Here is a 20365-nt window from a genome sequence, read left to right on the forward strand (position 1 = left end):
AGTGAAAGCTCAGCTGCAAGCATCCCCCATCCCGAGCACTGAGCCAGCCCTGCTGCCCCCCCCCCCCCCCCCCCCGCCCCGGGGAGGAAAATATTTGCTGGTTTCACAGGGAAAAGGCAAAATCCGTTTCTGGGAGATGGAATCCGGATCCTGTCTGAACCTGCTCAGAGGTTTACGATGCTGGAAAGAGAAAACAAGCTGGCTGACAGGAGGCAGGCCAAAGGTATTCGGTCACCAGAGATCACCACGGCCCCACCACTTCTGCGGTGTAAAGTGGCTGAGCTGTCAGAGACCCAAAGTAATTATTTGAGCTTGGAGTCAGTGTTAACCCGTGCTGAATACAAGCGTGGGTTTCTTCAAACCCCGTCACCCACCCCCTTTCGGCAGGGCATCCCTCCCTGCCCGTGCTCCTTGAGGATGGCCAGAGCCGCTGCCTGCAGGCCAGCTGAGCTCTAGGTGTCTGCAGCTCCAGGCCACCAAACGGAGAGGAACAGGCATGCCAAATATTCTGGTTCTCTGAATATACAAGACCAAATAAGGCCCAAATGCCAAGAGAGTAAACACAAGGCCGATCTACCAAGTTTGGGCAAATATGATTCAGAGTTCCCTAATGCTTCAGATTTTGCCTCGCAGGATAAACTTAATAATTCTGTGTACGCTTATTCTTGTTTAAAAAGGAAGTCACCGTGTAACCCCCATCTGTCTCTGTCCGCCCGACCGCTTGTTTATCGAGACTGTGCATTTGTGAAGTTCGGCCGTGAATCAAAACTATGAATAAACCATTTCACGAAGCAGATAGCTTATGTATGTGAGACCGAGAAAAGCCCAACACGCCCCCAAAAATTTATGGAATTGCTGTTTCCTCAACTGCCAGGGAAACAGGGCGAAATTGAAAACTGTTCTCAGGATTTGAAGACCTGGCTACAGAAAGGAAGGAGGATACCTTGAGGAGGAGAAAGCAGTCCGATTGTGTCACACCTTCTGTGCAGAAGTGATGAAATTCCTGCAGAAAATCTGCATTTGTAATCATTAACCAGGTGCAATAAAGCATAGAAACTCAATTAAACACTGATCTACAGCAAAAATTGCTACGTAAGTGACATTTATTAATGTTCTGCTATATTTACAGTTTTAACATAGTAAAACTCCAAAGTGAATTACCACTTGGCAGAAAGCACAAAAGTGGACATTAAATCTACATTTATAATGCATCATCGTCTCTGCTAACACAAATTATAAAAGCAAGAATTACAGGTATGTTAGGAATTGTCTCAAAAGTCCCAAGCCAAAGAAAAAAAAAGGCCCTTTGTTTTGCAAGATAATTTTTATACAAAGTTGCAATGTGACCTTTTATCTTTACACTACCAAGGTGTACTGTGAAAATCTCTATATAGTCCAAAAAGTAGGTAGTACGAAAGAAAAGTATACTACAACATTGAGAATATAGACTATTAAAAAATTAATACCTGTGCCACCTTCAAAATACTACTCTCTCCCAATTCCACCTTGAGGATCCGTACCGTACAGATGTACAGACCAATTTTTCCTTTCAGACACAGATAGCACAGGTGGTGGAGAACTAAGCAGCAGCAAGGTATGTAACCATAGCAATGCCTTCACTTACACTTTTGAGCTCATCCCTTCGGGGCAGCCAGCATTATGCACGCCGTACACTAACGACCAGAGTCCAAACCTGCTCCCAGGATGCGGAAGGAAATAAAGCAAGCCTGTCCCCTGCTGGCTGCGGGGCATAGCTCATGCTACCCAAATTACTACAGATACTACATCAGGCTTTATTAGCACGTCACAGACTCGATTGCAAGAGCTTTTGCAAACATTAGCCACTAATGATTTAATGATTACAGAATTCTGCATTAATTATTAAAATTTTACATCTAGAAACAAATAGAAAGAAATGCTTCTCCTTTTTTCAACAGTACTTTTATTTATTTATTTTAAAGCAGGTGATTATTTTCTCTTCTGTTTCAGAGTCTTGATTCACTTCCTGCAGGTGTCCTATTACTTCTTGAGGGAGAATTCGCTAACGCAGGAAGACATTTGCCAGAAAACATCTGTCGGAGAAGGATATTGAATATTGAAACTATAGTTAGATTGCTATTTTGGATAACAGAAGGATGTAGTTCACAAAGAGTGCAGGATGTCTAAAGGCTTATGAAGTATGTCAGTACACAATGACATTACTCTAATGAAATGTGCGGTGTTTCTGTGCATATGTTCCACTTCTAAAGAGTTAAAATTCCTGAAGAGTTAAAAACAGACACCGAAACAGGCAACGCTCTTAGAAACTCAGGCATAAAAACACATCCATTTATGAAGTTACACTGCATTTGCACTAGGAGAACAAAATTGAACTCTGTCTTATTTGCTTCATCCACACACACGATTATGACTTCTGTATCTTTATATCAAACGTCTCAGTATGAGAGGCACCGGCTCTCACAAATTGCCTGTTCCAGTCATGCTGGGAAGAACCATCCAAACCTGAGATCCAACATAAAACACCTGCACTCAGCACACAGCTGGGGGATTCTGCTGGGATGCTGTCAGGAATGATGTCTGTTACTCGTACACACATCAAACAGTAAACAACAAACTTTCAATAAGACTCATTTTCACCAGTTATTTTTTTTTTATTTGCACAAATTATTCCTCTCCTCTTTCCCTTCTTATATGCTAAAAATTAGCCCCTCTAGAACAATAATGATCATTCACTGTGCCCTTTCATTATGTCCTGCAGAAGAAATCTTAAAAAAAATATATATATATATAGTGAAAATCCAAGTCTTTTGTGGTTTCCCTTCTCAGAATTCAGGATTAAAGATTTATTTCCAATGAAAATGTCAAAGTTGTAGATTTTAGAAGTGATTCTGGACATTTATATCAAGGCATCTAAAAGAGTGCTTTTTGAAAGCTCGCAAGTGTACAAAAATTTAAAAAATAAAGATTTAAAAAATAATACTACACCTCCATCCTTACAAGCAAGGAGTTAAGCAAGGTCTCTAGAATTACAATTTCAAATACCAATACAGGAAAGGCCTGTGCAACAAGAAACCACACAGTTCCAACAATAAATGAAAAACTAAGTTTCAGTAAAGAAGCAAAATTAAAAAAAAAAAAGTTTAGTGAAAACAAACTACAGATGACACAGTTGATGCTTGAACGCTCTCACTACGTGACTATACACCTGAGGGAAGTAATCCTCCTGGTGACTCAGCAGGAATTTCAGAGGATATTACAAATCCTGGAGGAGGTCAACAGAAAAGTCCACCATAAACCAGTAACGGCATTAAATGGAATAGAAACACTTCAATAAACTGACTGAAGAACTACTTTTACATGCTATCACCACTGGACAACCTGAGCTGGAAAACACTGCACAATTCTCATTTTGTGTAGCATGTTCCCACTGCAAAACAGAAATGAAGCAGAATCTTAAGCAACTCACAGTTTCTAATAAAAGGAAAATGCATTTGGAAAATTAAGCTTTGGTTTTAAATTCTGAACAATTTAATGACCTCAATTTAAAGCCGGGGTTTGTTTGGTTTCTTTATACCACTGTCCCAGCTGCAACTGCTTGAGCCCTGTCTTGGGGAAATCTAGTGTTATTATGAATTTTCTAAAGGGAGCATCATGTTGCACTCGCCATCTGGGAAGCAAACTATTACAGGATTTCCTTCCCCTCGGGGAGGGACAGTTAATGCAAGGCCATTATCTGCTGTAAGCAGGAAATTATGCTAGAAGGATTCAACTACTTAATTCTCCTCCTTTAAAGTCCCATTAGGAAGGTAGCAATGTTAAGGATCAGCCTTAAAGAAAAAAACTTCTAGGCATTAAGGCTTTTTCAAAATGTTCAGGTAAAACAGTATGTTCAAGTATGCAGGAGAGGTCTGCAATGAGAAATCGTGTGCAAGAGCTGAGTTTCTTCAGGAACTTGGCAAAAAATTCAAAGAGCACACTAAATTCAGACAAATTGTTCTTTCTGGGACATAAGCCAGATACACTGGCACAGCCTTCCAAACAGATTTTGTGACCTCTATTCATGTTTAGGACATACCACATGTTTCAGGCATATTATTTATGCTGAAAGACACACCTGTCAAACACAGTGCAACACCAAGGGGCAGAGATTCTGTTTGTACAACTCAAGTCATGGAATCTAATGAATTTAAAATTCTTCAAAGGGAAAACTCAGATAGAAATGTCAAGTATTCCTCTGCTCCCCACCAAGTCAGTCTGGACTCTGCCCATCTGTAGAAACAGGAGCTGTGTATGTGACACCAAGAAACAATTGTTTGCTGCTGTTTTGTGTTCTACAAATACTGTCGTAAATAAAAGCCTCGTTACTAAATAAAACTTAAAACAAAACAGAAGAAATTCACAAAAGCAGAAAGCTTACCTCTAGTAAATAAAGAGGACTCTGGTTCTGGGGAGAGTGGAAAAAGTATCTGGCATCTTTCTAACCTTTGCATAATTAATAAATCCTCTGAGAAACAGCAGAAAACCTAGATGAGAGAAACACATTTGTCTGGTTAGGGCAGATTTTGCTTCTGCAATTAGAGAAGGAGCAGTTCAACTCACTGTTACTAGCACAGAGGGACCTAAGTTGCTGGGATCCGTAATTGCTGATTAAATACAGGAACTTTTCTTGTATCAATGACACGTGATCTTTCAATTTCATCCGATCTCAAAAACAAACTTTCCTTAGCCATTCACAAAACTATCGACTCCAAATGAGACCTAGTCACTTCCAAAGGAGGGGGAAAATTAAAAAAAAAAATAAAAAAGACAGTCCACAAGACCACAACTGACTCTTCCATTTAAAATACAAGAACAGACAACATCAGTAACTCTGAAGACAAGTATTGTTCTCTTCTTTTTCCCTTCTGGATGATAAAAGTGACACTGATACCAAGAATGACGACAGAAGGCTGTGGCTTATGTGTGTCTTCAAAACACAAAAAGCACTCAGGAAGAGTTTGAGGCTTACATTCCAGTTTTATATCTACATGTACATATTTCAGCTGCCAGTAAAGCTGTGCTTACAAAAGCCCCTACTACACTTTACAGAGTTCTAAGCAAACATTTCCTCTTTCCCCCAGAACAAAACACTTACCTAGTACAAGGAACACCCACCAGAGCCAATACTGACCATCAAAGTAACCGGGAAAATAGGTGGAGAACTGAAAAAAAAAATAAATTACAAGTTAAAGCACATGCTAGTGTCTGAACCCAAATCTATTCTCAAGCCCTCTGCACACAAGAGAGTTTATAGAACCCTGCATCTTATTAACTACACAGACTGGAGGGAATGAACTACCTCCACAAACTTTTTTCTACACTTCTGACCAACTGTAACCAAGGGGAATGGAACAGATCCAATACTCAGCCATAAACTCTTCCAATCAGTGGAGCAGAAATACACGAGTGAGTAAATATTCCTATTCACCCCCACATCTTTGATGCTGATAAGCCATGTTCGTAGTTTCTGAAAGGGGAGAGACCAGGTTTGCAGCAGTGCATCATGTAATTACACTGTTAGGTTGGACAGCATAGCTAACAAAAGCACAGTCAAAAAGAAATCCCATACCTGTGGAACCCTTTGACAGTAATTTCTTTTGGGAGAATTGCTGCCTGTTGAATGAAAGGCACCAACACTAGTAGAGCACTTAAGTTCACTACGTCAATGGTAAATGCAATGATTTCGCTTTCTTTCTATTCTAATTTAAAAACCTAACAAATGGCAAGCTTGATACCAAAGTTTAAATCAAATCTGCAGTTAAAGACACTGGTCTCTGTCATACCTCTTAATCCAGCAAATAGTTTTTAACAGCACTGTTACAAGGATGTCCCCCAAAATCTTAAGTTTCTACAGAAAAAAAAAAAAGAAGATATATTGTATTTACAAATCCAATTCCTAGCCTAAAAATACTAGGTATGAAGTGACCATGCTAACACTAATGCTGTCTATTTCTACTCAGGCACAGCTGAGGTTTTTTTGCTTGAAATTAAAAATGTCAGCTGGGGACAGCCGGGGACATCCGTATGCCATTTTCACAGCCACCATCTTTCCATGGCTCTGAATAAATCTTTTCTTATTTTTTCTCACAACCCCTCCAAAAGAGTATTTTGACTATGTTTTCTCATTTCTTACAGCATCAGTACATGTATATATCATTTTTGTCTTTTTTTCCCCTAGAAGTGTTTCACTTTCTCCCCGCCTCTAAGTTTTAAAAATACTACACCAGCCTTTCTTGCTTCTGTAGGCAGAGGTCTATGCCCAGCAGGACCCTTTCTTTGGATCTGGACTCCTAAAATACAAACCAGCGCTGATCAGTCACATCCTGCCTTTCTCTGCGTGATCCAGTGGAGGGGAGCAGAGAAGATCTTTTAGCAACCTAGATATGCACGCTGTTACTATGGAAAATAAATTAAAATAGAAAAGCACATTTCTGATCACCTGCTGCTTGTGTCGCATGCACAACTCACCAGAGGGCACCAGCGAGCTTCTCTCACCCATGTGACTACGTGGTCACTGCCTCTTCCTTCAGCAAAAAAAAACAAAACAAACCTCACACTGCCTAATTCTCAAGTCCCTGTTTCCCTCTTCTCACTGGTCATGCTCACACCAGACCCACATTTTAGAGAATATCGATTTTTCAAAGCAGCACCTAAAGAACTTCATCCTGGAGAGGAACATCGCTATGCTGACTGTAGGGCTGGCTTCACCTGGATAAATGTTTTATGAAGATCAGATCATTGTTACTGCTCAACACACAACCACGTTTTGATCCGATACAGTGGCTCTGCCAGAGAGAGACATCCCTGGGTGTGCAATCTTTATTCTCCTTTATTAAAACAACAGTCCCAGCATATAACTACATAAATAGGACAGAATGACAAAAAAGCTCTGTCCTCGTCAAGTGAGGGGATCAAAATCCATTTCAGCATAAAAAGCTAAATTTACTACAAATAAATTCAGTATAAGTGACAAAAATGAGCTGGGGGGAGAAAAGTGGAGGAAAAAAAAAAAAAAAAGAGTACCAGTACATGTTTCTGCACTACGCAACTTACCCTGACAATAAGGATCCACTTGATAAGAGACAGACCAAACCCAGAAATGGCCCCGTATCTTCCTGCAGCTGAAGTAGTCAGACAGAAAGACAGGAAAAATCCAATCCAGTTGAAGAGGAATGCCACTGAGAAAGCAAGAGAAAAGCAGATGATCAAGCCCTCTTTATATACCAAGGAAAAAAAAAAATCAAACCCTTAAAATTGGCACACACAGGTTTTTCGCAGTGCTACATAAACCTAAGTGTGAAAATAACTATTTTGGGTTCTGAAACAGTCTGGGAAAAAAATAAAGTTTCACCATGTACTTACTGAAGAAAGTTAGCATGAAAATGCCATCATTCCCTATCCTCAGCTGGTCAGTGTCGTCAAAGTCATCCCGTGTCACAAAGTCATCCTCCTGCAAATCAAAAGGAGAAAAGAATGGGTGGGTTTCAGTCAGTTCAATCCCTACAGCAACCCCTCACCTGCTTCTTCCAGATAGCAAACTGCACAGCCCTCCAAAAGCAATGCACGTTGGAAGGATACAAAATGCTTAGTTGATGTTTAAGGAAAGTCCCCTTAGGGAAATACATGACTAAACATCAAAAGGCTACAAATGCAAGCAGGAAAAAATCCCAAGGATGGGATGCAGGCATCATATATTAAGTCATTGGCATTATTTTTATTTATTTATTTATTTGAAGACAGTCGAGACTGTGAGTGTTGTTATTCTCACTATAAAGAATGCCCCTGCTCAAACAGAAAAATTAAACTTTTCACCTCAGCCAGGAATTTGGCTTCTATAAAGAAGGAGTAGTGGAAATTTAATGCTATCAGGGGTGGGGGAACAGACTGAACAAGATGCAGTGTTGAAAAAAAAAGATGTTTAAAAACTAAAAAAAATAAATAAATACTGCAACAGAGGGAATGGTTTTATCATCTTTTTATCAACTAGACTGACTCCTGGGAAAGTCAACGAAGTAAGCAGCAGGAGTATCAAGAGTAGGTACATTAGACTGCTGAAAATTTAATCCTAAATCTTAAAACAAAACAAAGAAAAAAAAACAAAACAACACTGACAGTGCACAAAGCTATGGTATACTGCCTCTGTCAGCCTGCCAAACTAATCTGGATAGTAAATAGTGGCATTACTGAGATGTCTTACATCATCATTGCTGCCTAGAGGAATTTTTTTTTAAAAAAAAAGCACCACCAACAATAAACACTCACCCCTCAGAACTCTTGGGAGCGTATAATATCACTGCCCTAAAAAGCTAAGTAAGAAAAGTCAGGACACTCGATAAGCAGGACTTAAACCAGAAATTGTACACAAGCAGTGTGAGGGACATACAGCCAGCCAAGTGTACTCACTCTTCCAGGAACCAACGGAATTGTGGCTTCAGCCTTGGTTCTCTCTGCCTCATCATAACTAGGCAGTGTTGTGGCCACGTTGTAAGATGGAGGCTTAGGAAATCCTGACTCATCCTTGTAGTCAAAATAAGCTGCAATGAGAAAGTTATACAGAAGGTAACTTGTCTGCTCCTTAATAACACCATGCTGGGAAGGAGAAATATTTCAGAAGACTTCAAAAGACCCCAATGCCCGATGCTGGTAAGGCCTCCTGTCTCCTACCCATCACCCTAGCCTCTTGCTATCCCAGAACAAGAAGCAAAAAACAAGAGAGCACTGAGAGCACTCTATCTAATACCAAGTAATATGCAGAGCACTATTTAGCATGCCTGGCTCTACTTATTTTTAAAACAATAACACATGCTGTGCCTTTCCTTCAATAACACAAAAGTAGTCACATTTTTGAATCCCAAATGGTTGGAGTCAGTCAAAGAAGAATCACTCCAAGCCTCAGGCCACTGGTGACTAGTTTTTGCAGAAAAGGATTCCAAATTGTTTTCTGATGGGGGGGGAAGGGATTGGAAAAAATCAAAGAGCACTTCTGACCCACAGCCTCAGACACCCTGAGGAATGGGCACTAAAGGGGCCAGTTACAGCTGTGTGCTGAGGCAGGATGCTCAGCTCGCTGGAGAAGCACAATATTCCAGCTTCTGTCCCAAGCCAGCTGGCTGTCTGAGAGACTGACGGTATGCTGCCTTTGATTCACAAATCTTTCAAAGTTGACTGTGAGAAAAAACGGTGAGGTTTACCTACGCCAAAACACTCTGACACACAACCAGCACACAAAAAAGCTGTTTTGTTCCAAGCTAGTAGTGAGTTATATGACAGCACGATGAATCAGAAGTATAACCCTCATGACCAAGCCCTTAGTTATTGAAAATTGCAGAAATCATGAATTCTTTAATCCCTTTTAAGCAGCAAGTCATTTTCGGAAGGGGCACAGTATCATTCAAATGCCAAATGAGAGGAGAACCACAAACGCTCACAGCACTTTGCTTTTTCACTGTCTTCAATCTGCTAAGAACGCTGCGGAATGTAACTTGAACTCCTCCACTTGATGGAAGACTTCAGATGACCGCAGCCAAAATGCATCTCCTAAACCACAAGTAACAACAGTGCCTCTGGATCGATTCTGATCCCTTGCTGCCTCCTCCGTGAGGATGCTGCAATGCCGCCTGGCAAATACGGAGAACGATGAAGGAGGTAGGAAAGAACACCAGAGCAAAGCCAGCTGTTTCCTTTTGCACGTTTACCTGTGCTCTCCGCAGAAATGCTGCTGTAAGGCGGAGGGGCATCATTTACCACCGGTGCAGTCTCGCCTGGCTCCTCTTCATTCTGCAGCTGAAGAGACCACACACAAGAGAAGTTAACTGCGTGCCCCCCGGTGTGTGGAAGCATCCCTCTAGTTTTAATGGCACAAGCAGCCTCTTCTGGAACAAGCCTGCTCTATGGCACGGGGCATTCGAGAGCGGCTGGCTTCCCTCCAAAGCACTCCCGCTCGAGATGAGCAGCGTGGCCTCTCAGCATTAATGTGCTTTCAAGTCGTGTCCTCACACACCTGGGCTTTGCTGCTGGACAGCACAGCACAGCACAGCACAGACCTTCCTGGTACCTTTCCATTTCCCTGGCACTTCCCAAGATTCTCCAGCTCAGGAGCTGCAATCACATCTGTTCGGGTTGAGGACACAGCAGGAGACACCCAACAGCAGTCTCCAGTGCTGCCCGGGGCTTTGCTGGGGAAGGTTTTTGGCCTTTTTAGTGGCTATGTAATGGCACGTGGAAGGCTGATTCTTGCCATTTCCCCTCAGCCTTTCACACCGTGTGAGTGAAGATGGTTTATTTTGTGCAGCGTGCTTCCCACAGGCTGTGTATAAATAGCCGTGCAGCTCACCAGCCGTGCAGCGTCGCTCGCGAGGAGAAGGTGCGGGGCTGGGGCTGGGATCGCAGACACTGCCAACAGCAACCCAGATGGGCTCAAAGCAGAAGGCACCAGAACAGAGCTTACAGGCTTCTGCCCTAACATCTCCCTCCACTCCTCCTCCTGCATGCTAATGCACTTGCAGCCATCTGGGACGTTTGCTTTCTTTTCTTTGGAGAGACGCTTTTGGCTTCTTCCTAAGCTGGCACTGAAGTCCTTCCCAAGCCTTCAGAGCTCGGGAGGGCTGGAGGCTCTTATTTTGCTTGTATGGCGTATCAGGGGGAAAAAATCAGCTCAGACTTGTAAATGAAGGTCTTGTTTTATACATCACTGCACAGCATCGTGGTTTTTTTTTTTTTCCTTTTGATACCTGAGATCAAAGGATCACACTACATCCACGTCCGCAGCCGAAGTCAAAGCCAAAGCTTTTTCAGTTTTGGGGCCCCGCTCGCCCTTCGCCTCCCCCAGGAGGCTGCCCCCGCCCCACGTCTCTGTGGGTCGCTGCTCCCTGCGCCAAGGAGGGCAGGAAGGCTTCAAACACACCTGCTGCTGAGGGAGTGGAACCTGGTAATGTTTAAATAACTTGGGTTAGCCAGTGATGGCACGGGCAGTGCTGCCCGCAGAGCCAGGGACCAGCCAAGAGGGGAAAGGGCAAGCAAAGGAACAGCCCCGCCGGAGGCTGAGAGGTCCAAGCAGGGGATTCATCCTCCCTCAGCCTAGGAATTCTCAGGAAATGCTCTGCCATGCTCATTCTCGCTCTGTCCACGAAAATTCAATACTTCTGAGCACGTTTTCCTGCCGCCTATCCCAGAGGCAGCCCATTAACGAAGGAGGGAGGCTCTGGCACACTACGGGCACTGCCCACAGGACGCCCTGTGCTCCCTGCCCTCCTGGAGGGAATCACAGCCTGAGGCTCACGAGTAGGAGAGGAAGAAAACACCCGACCTAAGGTACAACCCCAGGGACGGGGAAGGGAAGAGCTAGATGTGTGAGCACTGCAGGAAGTGAAACAGGAGAGGACACGGGCACCTGGTTCAGCATGAATTCTTACATTTAGGGTCCTTACTGTATTCTCCTTGCAATTGCATCATGCAGAAGACAGCAAGACGAGCCTCCTGCTCGCTCCAAACCACACCAATTCACGGAACGACACAACAAACGCAGCTACTTTTTAAAACTGAGCCCCAGGCTCTGCAAGGTAGGCGGTTAGAGAAAGCAGATCCTCCTTTTAATGGACAAGGCACACAACTGCCTGCCAGCCTTTTTCATGATTCCAGGCATCTAAAATTCAACTAAGTGCTTATTAGCAACGCAGCACGGCTTCATGTGACAGGAAGGATGATTCATCAGCTCTCTCACATGCCCAGCACCGCTCCGGCAGCGCTCGCCCTGCGTTCCCCAGCCCGGCGGGGCACGAACCTGGCGCAGGCACCGCTGGAGCCCCCAGCTGGGTGCGCCGCCGAGACCCCTGCGGGCTGCTGCCAAAAGGCCTCGGAGCTCGGGGGATCTGGTTAAGGCAGGCTGAGGCTGGCAGGTATTCTCTCTTTGATTCACCGGCAGATTTCAGCTTTTAAAGCACAACTCCTGTATTCGCTGCACCAAAAACAGGCGGTATTTATAGCATCGTGTCCAGTTATCAAAACAAGACTCTGAGATTGTTTTTTCACCTGATTACTGAAATGACAGAAAGTTGCCTGGCAGACCAGGGCAGGGCCCAGGGCCGTGCATTTTCCAGCAGGCAGCAGCCACCAGAGGCTGGCTGTGAGCAGCCGCTGCCTCCCCGCGTCACCTCCCGCAGCCGTGCCCACCGCACCCACGTCCAAATCTCATACAACATTTCCAAATATTTCCACCCAATTTTTAAGGCCTTTCCAATAAATACATTTGTTCCTTCTTCGAAATACTCTGCACTTAGCCCACGGGCTGCTGGCACAGCTTTGCAGGGTTGTTTTCAGCTTCCCCTCACCCCGAGTCCCCAGGCTACACGCAGCTCTTCGCAGGAACTCAGGATCCCTGCCAGCCCTGTCCTAGCAGTGCCTCGCCAGTAAGGGACCTGCCCGGCAGCACACCGCCAACATTTTCTGCATTTCAGCTCGTTTCATGTGCTGGCACACGAGGCAGAGCTGCTCAGAAACCCCACGGAGGGCTCCTCGAACGCAGACGGCCCCGACCAGCCCTCGTCCTGTTGTTACTATGGTTTCTGCGAGGCTTCCCAGGCAGCTCTGTAGGTTACTAACAGAGAGAGGATCGATCGTTTTTAAAAAGGTGGCAGGATTGATTTTTTCTCAGAACAACGGAATCATAACCTCTGCAAACCCATAGGCAGAATGGTAATGCAAAAAAGATGTCATCACCAAACTAGCAAGTGCCCAGCCTGCTCCCAGCACGGCCCCTGTCCCTCCCAACACCCCGCACCCTTCTCCTTTTGCATTCCTGGCCTCCTGGAGACAAAGAAACTTTCTGCCCCGTCCAAAAGAGGGAACAGTTCTTCCCATTGCCTTACCTTGCACTGATCTGAAACCCCGACTTTGCCCAGCGCTGTTTCAGGCTCCTCTAACTTCCTAATCAGCGGGGATAATGAGCAGTATCAGACAAGGCAGCCCACGTGCACCAGCCCTCGGCAGCCTTCTCCTTGATGAGCAAATAACTGTTTTCTCCCCAAAGCTTTCAGTTCATTTAACTGCATCGCCCTGACAGCACCCAGCCGCCCGGCTGCTCCTCGCCAACCCCTGGGGGAACAGGCAGGCAGGAAGGGCCTTCCTCCTCCTCCTCCTCCTCCTCCCGTGTCCGAGGTTTTGTACAGAAGAAGGAGGTTTCCACCTCTGAGAGCAGTAATTAAATTTCACACACTTAACGAAGCAGAAGGCCTCGCTGTAATATTTAGGATCACGCGTACGTTTTTCAGGACACGCATACATCACAGGAAGAATGAATGCTGGATGTTTCATGCACTTCAAAGTAGTTTTAAAGAATATTAAGCACCTTCAATTTCAAAAATCCTCCTGTTCCACCATCTATCGAATTTGGGTATTTCACAAGAAGAGGCAGAATCAAAACATGTATTTTAATAACGCTGTTTTCTCCTTACACCCAGGGCCAAACGCTGGGCATTCACACACAGAGGTACTTTTGGAACTTGCTGTCAGCACGGCCACTTCCAGAAGGCGCTGCCACCCCCGTGCAGGAGGCAGCACGTCTGCTGGGAGTCACTGGGCAACCTGGAGGCCCGCGGGACTGCTCCTGCATCTGCCTCCCAGACGGGGTGCCGAGCCCCGAGGAATTGCAGGGACGAGGGAATAGTCACCAAAGCGGCCCAGCTGAGAGCCCAACACAACCCTGACGCCTGAAATAACATTTAAAACTCGGAAGTTTGCCTGCAAGGCAAACCTTCTGCTGTTAGACAAGCTGTGTGGTGGTACTGCTAATGTCTCCCAAGCCCTTTGAGCTTTAGGGAGCGATTGTATGTCAGTTCTGCAATCACCTTTTCACCTCACTTTTTGGTGAGCCTCCGCTGCCTCTGTGCCAAGGGGCAGCTCCAGTTCTGCCCATCTGCACGCACAGAAGAAACCAGCACCACCACCCCTGGAAATTTCCTTACTGTTCTTACCAGCTACTTGCGAGTACCTTTGGGAAGCGCATCTTTGGCAAAGGACAAACACCTCACCAAGGAAGCGATGGGCACTGACAGCATTCGTGCTATCTGCTGGCATTCAGAGACACGGCACGTTCTCAGCTTTTAGCTTTGATCTGTGCCCCTTCTCCAACTAACAATTAATACAAGCTTGAGGTAAGCACAGGGTGCCACCCGCCACCTCCCTTCCCACTTCACGTCAGTCTCCCCAGGCACTCAGCGAGCACTGCGGCCCTCCGTGGACTTAGCGTGCACTCACGTACCCTCAGCAATACATTTCTTCTACAGTTTTGCTGAAAGAAAACCAAACAAATGGAAAAATCTTTGTTCCTTATGTTTTCCATAGCCACCTCACATTACAAAATGATTCACAACCCGTTTTAGCCTTCAACGAGTGGAACCGGAAAAAAGAACCGTGTAAAAAAGGAATGTGTCTTTCTTATTTAACACACCCACCACGGCCTAGGTGGGTTTGCATTACTCATATACATCACATACAGTCCCAAACGCCTCAAGGAAAAAGCACTTAACACATAAACCTAATAAAAGCCTAAGTATTTCTTCCAGAACGGAGGCTCCTTTCGATCCTAAAAACAAAACAGTTTTGTTGCTGAGCTCACCACCAAGGGGATATGCTCAGAAGGCTTCAGGCCAGCAGTGCCCGGAGTGACCGCAGCACCGTGCCACCGCCTTCCTTCCTCCCCAGCACCTCCCAGCCCCGGCCCTGGGGGGCAGAGCCCCGGGGGGGCAGAGCCCAGCACTGCCGGAGGAGCCGAAACCCGCGGGCACCCAGCCCAGGGTTTTGTCTTACCTTTGTCCTGCTCTTCCTCAGCACATTGCATCCGTGCCACACCGTTCAGAGGCACAAGCACAGGCTGTTTCTTATTAGATTGCCTAAGCCCTGAGTAAAGCACCAGGGCTAGAGGTTTGGGAAAAATGGCTTTGGAAAATGAACCACGTGCCGTAAGCACCCCTTTAACGCTGCACAGCGAACAGCCACAGGTGAGTTTGCACTGCAGGAGGTGCTGGGGGATGCACAGCCCTCCGGCCTGCACGGGTCTGCAGGGCCGAGGAGCAGGGCAGGGGGAGAAACACAGGGTTGGAGCTCAATTACTCATTTCTGTTGTCCTCAGATTATCCTATCGCCTTTTTTTTTGTTTGTTTTGAAAGCACACAGAGAACTCTGAAAATACTTGGTATGGTCAGTGCATGTTCGAGCAGTGCCCACAGCTCCTCAGAGCTGCTCCCAGGCACACACGTGGATACGCAGCTGGCACCCACGGGGCCCACGCCACACAGCTCTGCCACACGCCGACAGCGCAGCACGGTCAGCCCTGGAGGAACTGCCAAACTGTGCCAACCCCCAATGCACTGCATCTCTCCCCAAAATACAAGTTCTCCAGATTTCGAATGTTTGGTTCTCCTCCACTGCCTCATCACCCAGTAACTTACGGATTAAAGGAGCTCATCCTGAACGTCTACCCGATACCTACGTCTGATGGATCCTGCATTTAGCCTGTTACAAGCCTCTCTTCATTGGCACAAATGACATTTACACACAATAAACTTCAGCGTATGAAAAAACTGACACATCCAGCGCTGGGAGTGATTCTCCCACCTCCTCTCCACCTAAATACCAACTCCACACCTCTGGTTTCACAGCACGCAGGGATTTTTGGAGCAAGACACACATAAGGAGCCAGTAACACACTTTCCAGCAATATGGATTCCCTGTTCTGGAACGGGGCAAGGGGAAAAAAAGCAACTTCTAAATAGCTCCAAGAAATAAATACATCTGTGCATCGGTTTCTCATTCCGCACTCAATTACACCCGCCTTCTCCTAGGAGCTCGTCTTTAGCAGCACAAATCCTCAGGGGCACAGCCTGCCTTTCTAATCTCTGCTGTACCACGCAGAGCCCTGCTCTACAGTAATAACAGTGTCTGTTATGTGTCTGCCTGATGTGTGAGCAGGAGCTGGCGAAAGGACAGCTTTTCACATTCCTCTTTAAGGCAATCAGCAGAGTTCTTATCGGGCAGGTCTGGAGAGCCACTGGAGAAGAAGGCAACAGAGTCCTCCAGCATTTCTGTCACCTATCGCCGCGGGCTCAGGACGGCAGGACGTGAGGCCGGGTCCCTTTGCAAAGGGCGTTTATGGAGAGCTTTGTCAGGGTCACGCCAATTGTGGGAGGCGATTTGTAAGGAGACCTGGTTGTTTGTATCTAATGTGGCCGAGACCAACAAGATGTGTCTGTAAGGACAGCCACGCTGCGGGGCGGGGGCACGCAAGTTTCACCTAACTTGTGTGTATCTCCCTGTAAAACCCAGGGGCACGGGGATGGGCTTAATGCCCTGTCCTGAGGGGGGGTCGCACCTGGTGCTCTCAGGGCCCCGTCAGCTATCGCGACACCAGCAGCAAGTCGCGACACGGCGCCAGCTCCTGCCAACACCCACAGGACAGGGGGCAGGGCTGTGGGGTGCAGCATTTTCTGCCCCTGCTTCAAGCAGCGAGGCCTCAGCTCCTGCTGCGGGGCGCGGCACCCAGCGGGGCCCCCACCCGCTCCCCTCCTGCTCCCGGGGAAGGCACCCCAACCCCGCACCCACCCCGGGGAGCTCTTTAAACCCTATTTGGGGCCTGGAGAGCCCCCAGCGCTCCCCGCAGCTCCCCGCCGTGGCATTAAGGCCGGCTGCCAGGCGCTGCGGCTCCGTGCAGGGAGCGCGGCCGGCCCCACACCGCCACCCGCGGCTCCCCTCCGCTCCCCACCGGCCTCCCCGAGCCCCTTTGCCTCCCCCTTTGCCTCCCCCTTCGCCTCCCCTCACCTGCTGGTAGCGGCCGCTGCCGGGCTCGGCGGCCGCCATGGCGCTGGGCGGGCGGGGAGCTGGGGGACGGGGGGGGAGCGGGGCTGGGCCCGGCCGCCTCCCGACGGGCGCTGCTGAGGCGGAGGCGGCGGCAGCCGGGGCGCTGCGGGGCTGCGGGGCTGCGGCTCCGCTCCCGCCCCCCCGGCACGGCCCTGCCCGCTCCGCCCGCGGCTGCGAGGCCCTGGGAGAGGAGGAGAAAGGCTCGGGAAGGGCCTGGGGGTGTTGGGGGGGTGCCCGCGGCTCGCAGGGGTCGGGGGCGGCGCTGCTCGCAGCCCCCGAGATGCTGAGGGAAAACACGCGGAATCGGCCCAAAATGAGCCCCGAAGGTGCCCCGGGGAGCCTGTCCCGGCCCTGACGGCCTCCCGGTGCCCCTGCCCTCAGCGCCCTGCCCTCACGAGCCGCTGGGCTGCCCCCCCGGGGGTGCAGAGGGGTCCTCAGGGCCCAGATGGTGCCACAGACACAAAGTCTCCTTCCAGAAGAAACGCTCACAGGAAAACACACACAAAGTTTGTTTATTCGGAAATTTCTGCACTGAATTTTACACGGGCTGAGGGATTGTCCAGCCTGTATAACCCCTCTTCGTTGTCTGTGCGGTTCATCTGTAGGTGGATTTGTGCAAAACTGCCCGCATCAGTGCCTAGGGCTGATAAGACTTAAATATAAGGCTTAAATATTATCTGCTTGAGGATGAGGAGGGCTGAATCAGCCCTGCTGGGATTCCAAGCTGCCAATGCAGAGAGTTGAAGGAATTTAAACCTGAGGACACGGTCCTGAAGCGCATTACAGCTCAGTATTCGGTACCAGGGCCAGGCTGGACTTTTGTTCTGTGTTCTGTCCTTGCAGGAGCAGGTAGCTCAACAAAGTTTTGATGAGGTGAATGAACATCCCCCTCCTCGCACTAAGGGACAGGCAGCAATTATAATGGATTTTAGCCAGGAATAACCTCCAAAAGTGGCTCCTGAGAACGGGACGCAAAGAGAACGCAGGTTTCTTGCAACACAGACACCTTTGAGGAAGCTGGGACGAGAGCTGAAGGCACTGTCGTACTGTTGGCTTCACCCTTCCACGGGATCCACAGCTTGCACTGAGTCTCTTTTGCCGTAAGCAGCTGTCCTGATGACATGCGCGGATTTACTTGCCGTCGAGGTGGGATTATATCCCTAAGTATAGCTACAGCCCCACTGGTAATTAGCTGTACACTGATTGACTTGGACATCTGGGAGACTAAAATCAGACACAACCTGTGCACAACCTCAGAAAAGATGCTGGACAGTATCCCGAAGTGATGGTGAAATAGTTGGTGCCACGGTCATTAGCTGGAGGCATATCACCACCTAATTAGGCTATCTAGACTGATCAGGACTAACGCAGGAGGGCTAATGGCAATTTCTTCCAGCTGCTTTCTGTGTATTTATTCAATTTTCTTCAGTAGAGAAGCTGTGTAGAAAGATAATGCTGTGGTTACAGTGCATGACTGCTTCTGCTTTCATTTCCCACATGGTTTTAGGCAAATCACTTCAAGCCTCTGCGTTTTTTGAATCTTCCTCCAGTGTCATTTCTCGCAAGAGACATTCTGAAGCTTGAAGTCTTTGCTTTTCAGTGACTTCTGTATGGGACATGCTGTGAAAGTATTTGAAAGCCATTATTAGAAATGTTAGAGAGTCTTCTGAAGTCCTACTGCTCTACAAGTGTTCTTTAATCATGGCGTATGGCTGAACAACGAAGGGGGCATTTTTAATCTACACTTTGTAATAAATATTGAACCCAAAAGCTAAATAATAATGCTCAAAGGAAGGACTTTGAAAGCTAAACATGTTTAAGCAAGAAATAAGCAGGACATTTAAACTAGCTCTTTCTGCTGATCTTTTAGTGATAAATGACCCAATTAAGAAAAAAGCAACAACAAATGTTCGCATGAGCTAATGGGTCATGTCATATTTCTGGAGCTCTCCACTTTAATAGCTTAACCATTTGCAAGCAGGCTGCAACCGGCAGGTTAAGAAAAAGTGCCAGCGAAGTGTTGTTCACTTCAAGTCTGGATTATCCACTCATTCACAACACTGGCCTCGAGGAATATGGAAACTGCATCACAAGCCTCATCCAGAGACTGCAGGGATTGAGAGAAACCTCACCGTGCTGCCCACCGAACGGCGACGCGGTGCTGTGAGCCTGGCTGCTGTCCAGTCGTGTCCCTTCATTCCAGGAGCTGTTGGCAGTGTTCCCTGGTTGTCTGTACTCTTACAGTTTTCATGGAAAAACTTTTATCACCGGCTATAAATAATGAATTGAGCTGTACACCCCCAGAGGTACCCGTCCTCATATGCAGAAGGGGAAGGCTGGAGGCTGAGCACCCAACGTGTTGTGTCTTGCTCGCACTGCAGGCTGAAATGCGCCACAGGACGTCCTGAGCTAGAGTTGTCCAATTAGGCTGAAGAGGCCTGTGGAGGGTTAACAATTGCTGTCTAACAGATGTTCCTCCCCAAAACAGCGTGAAAGATTTCTTCAGCTGTGAAAATGTGACAGAAGGGCAAAAAGCAGGAGATGGGCCTCTCATACACTGCTGCCTTCAGTATAGCTGTCAACACTTCTAGCAATCTATTGGTAGGAAATTCAATTCACACTTTGAGACCCTTCGAGATACCTCAATGCTCTTCATTTTCTTCGTATTTTTTACTCAGTACCATTTTGTATTTGTACATTCTTTTAGCTTTTTGCTAGTTCAAAGCTCTGTTGACACAATACAGCATTAGCTCTCACCTCGAGTTGCTTTAAAACCATGTTAGCTGTTGTACCTATAGCAGGTCAGGGCTTTGGTGGGTATTTCTGGTTTTACTGCCTCTTCAGAGAGATAGAATCAGGGATGACCGCAGTGCAAGCAGGCACAAACCCCAGCTTTTTCACCTGAAACCTCAGTATGCATCCACCTTCATGCCGTCCTGTCAAACAAGCTCAGTTGGGCTCTAGAAGCACATTTGGCCCTCGGCCTGAAGCCCCACGACGGGCCCTTGGAGACCCGGCTGCACAGCACCTCGCCGAGCCCTGGCAGGCGTCAGGGTTTCACTCTGATTTCACCAGTGGTCTTTGTTGCCGTGTTACTTTGTCAGCCTTCTGGAGAAAACACCAGTAACCGATGGCTTCTGTTACTCCTCATCTGCAAAGATGGGAAGCGACCGCTCTGTGCGCCCTCCTGCACAGCCTGCTCGCGGGCTGGCTCCACTCCAGGCTGACAAAATCCCTCACTGGGATTGGGATGTGCTGGGAGAAGCCAGGCAGTGACTGAGTCTTGAAAAGGGCAGCTCCCTCTGGGTCCATCCAGCGTGGAATCTTGTTTTCTCCTTCTCTTCTAAACAGGGGTGAGAAGGTAGGTGGGACGTGCGGGAGCAGGAAGCGGTGACAGATGGTGGGTATTTAAAAGATGTTTTAATTACGGGACTTGGAGAGAGGCCCTTTATGGCGATAAATTTTTAATTGTTGCTTT

General features: G+C 47.3%; 1 protein-coding gene across 1 annotated transcript; it reads right to left on the reverse strand.

Annotated features, from left to right (window-relative positions):
• Nucleotides 1-1085: 1085 nt before the first annotated feature.
• NDFIP1 (Nedd4 family interacting protein 1) lies at nucleotides 1086-16996 on the reverse strand. Its single transcript, XM_084535809.1, has 8 exons — nucleotides 16849-16996; nucleotides 9735-9822; nucleotides 8443-8573; nucleotides 7402-7489; nucleotides 7093-7217; nucleotides 5135-5201; nucleotides 4418-4523; nucleotides 1086-2072 (listed from the first exon to the last, which is right to left on the reverse strand). Exons 1-7 carry the CDS (start codon nucleotides 16885-16887, stop codon nucleotides 4420-4422), a joined length of 642 nt encoding a protein of 213 aa, XP_084391935.1. The 5' UTR covers nucleotides 16888-16996; the 3' UTR covers nucleotides 1086-2072; nucleotides 4418-4419.
• Nucleotides 16997-20365: the final 3369 nt, after the last annotated feature.

This window comes from Aythya ferina (genome assembly GCF_964211825.1).
Source record: "Aythya ferina genome assembly, chromosome: 14".
Classification (NCBI taxonomy): Eukaryota; Metazoa; Chordata; class Aves; order Anseriformes; family Anatidae; genus Aythya; species Aythya ferina.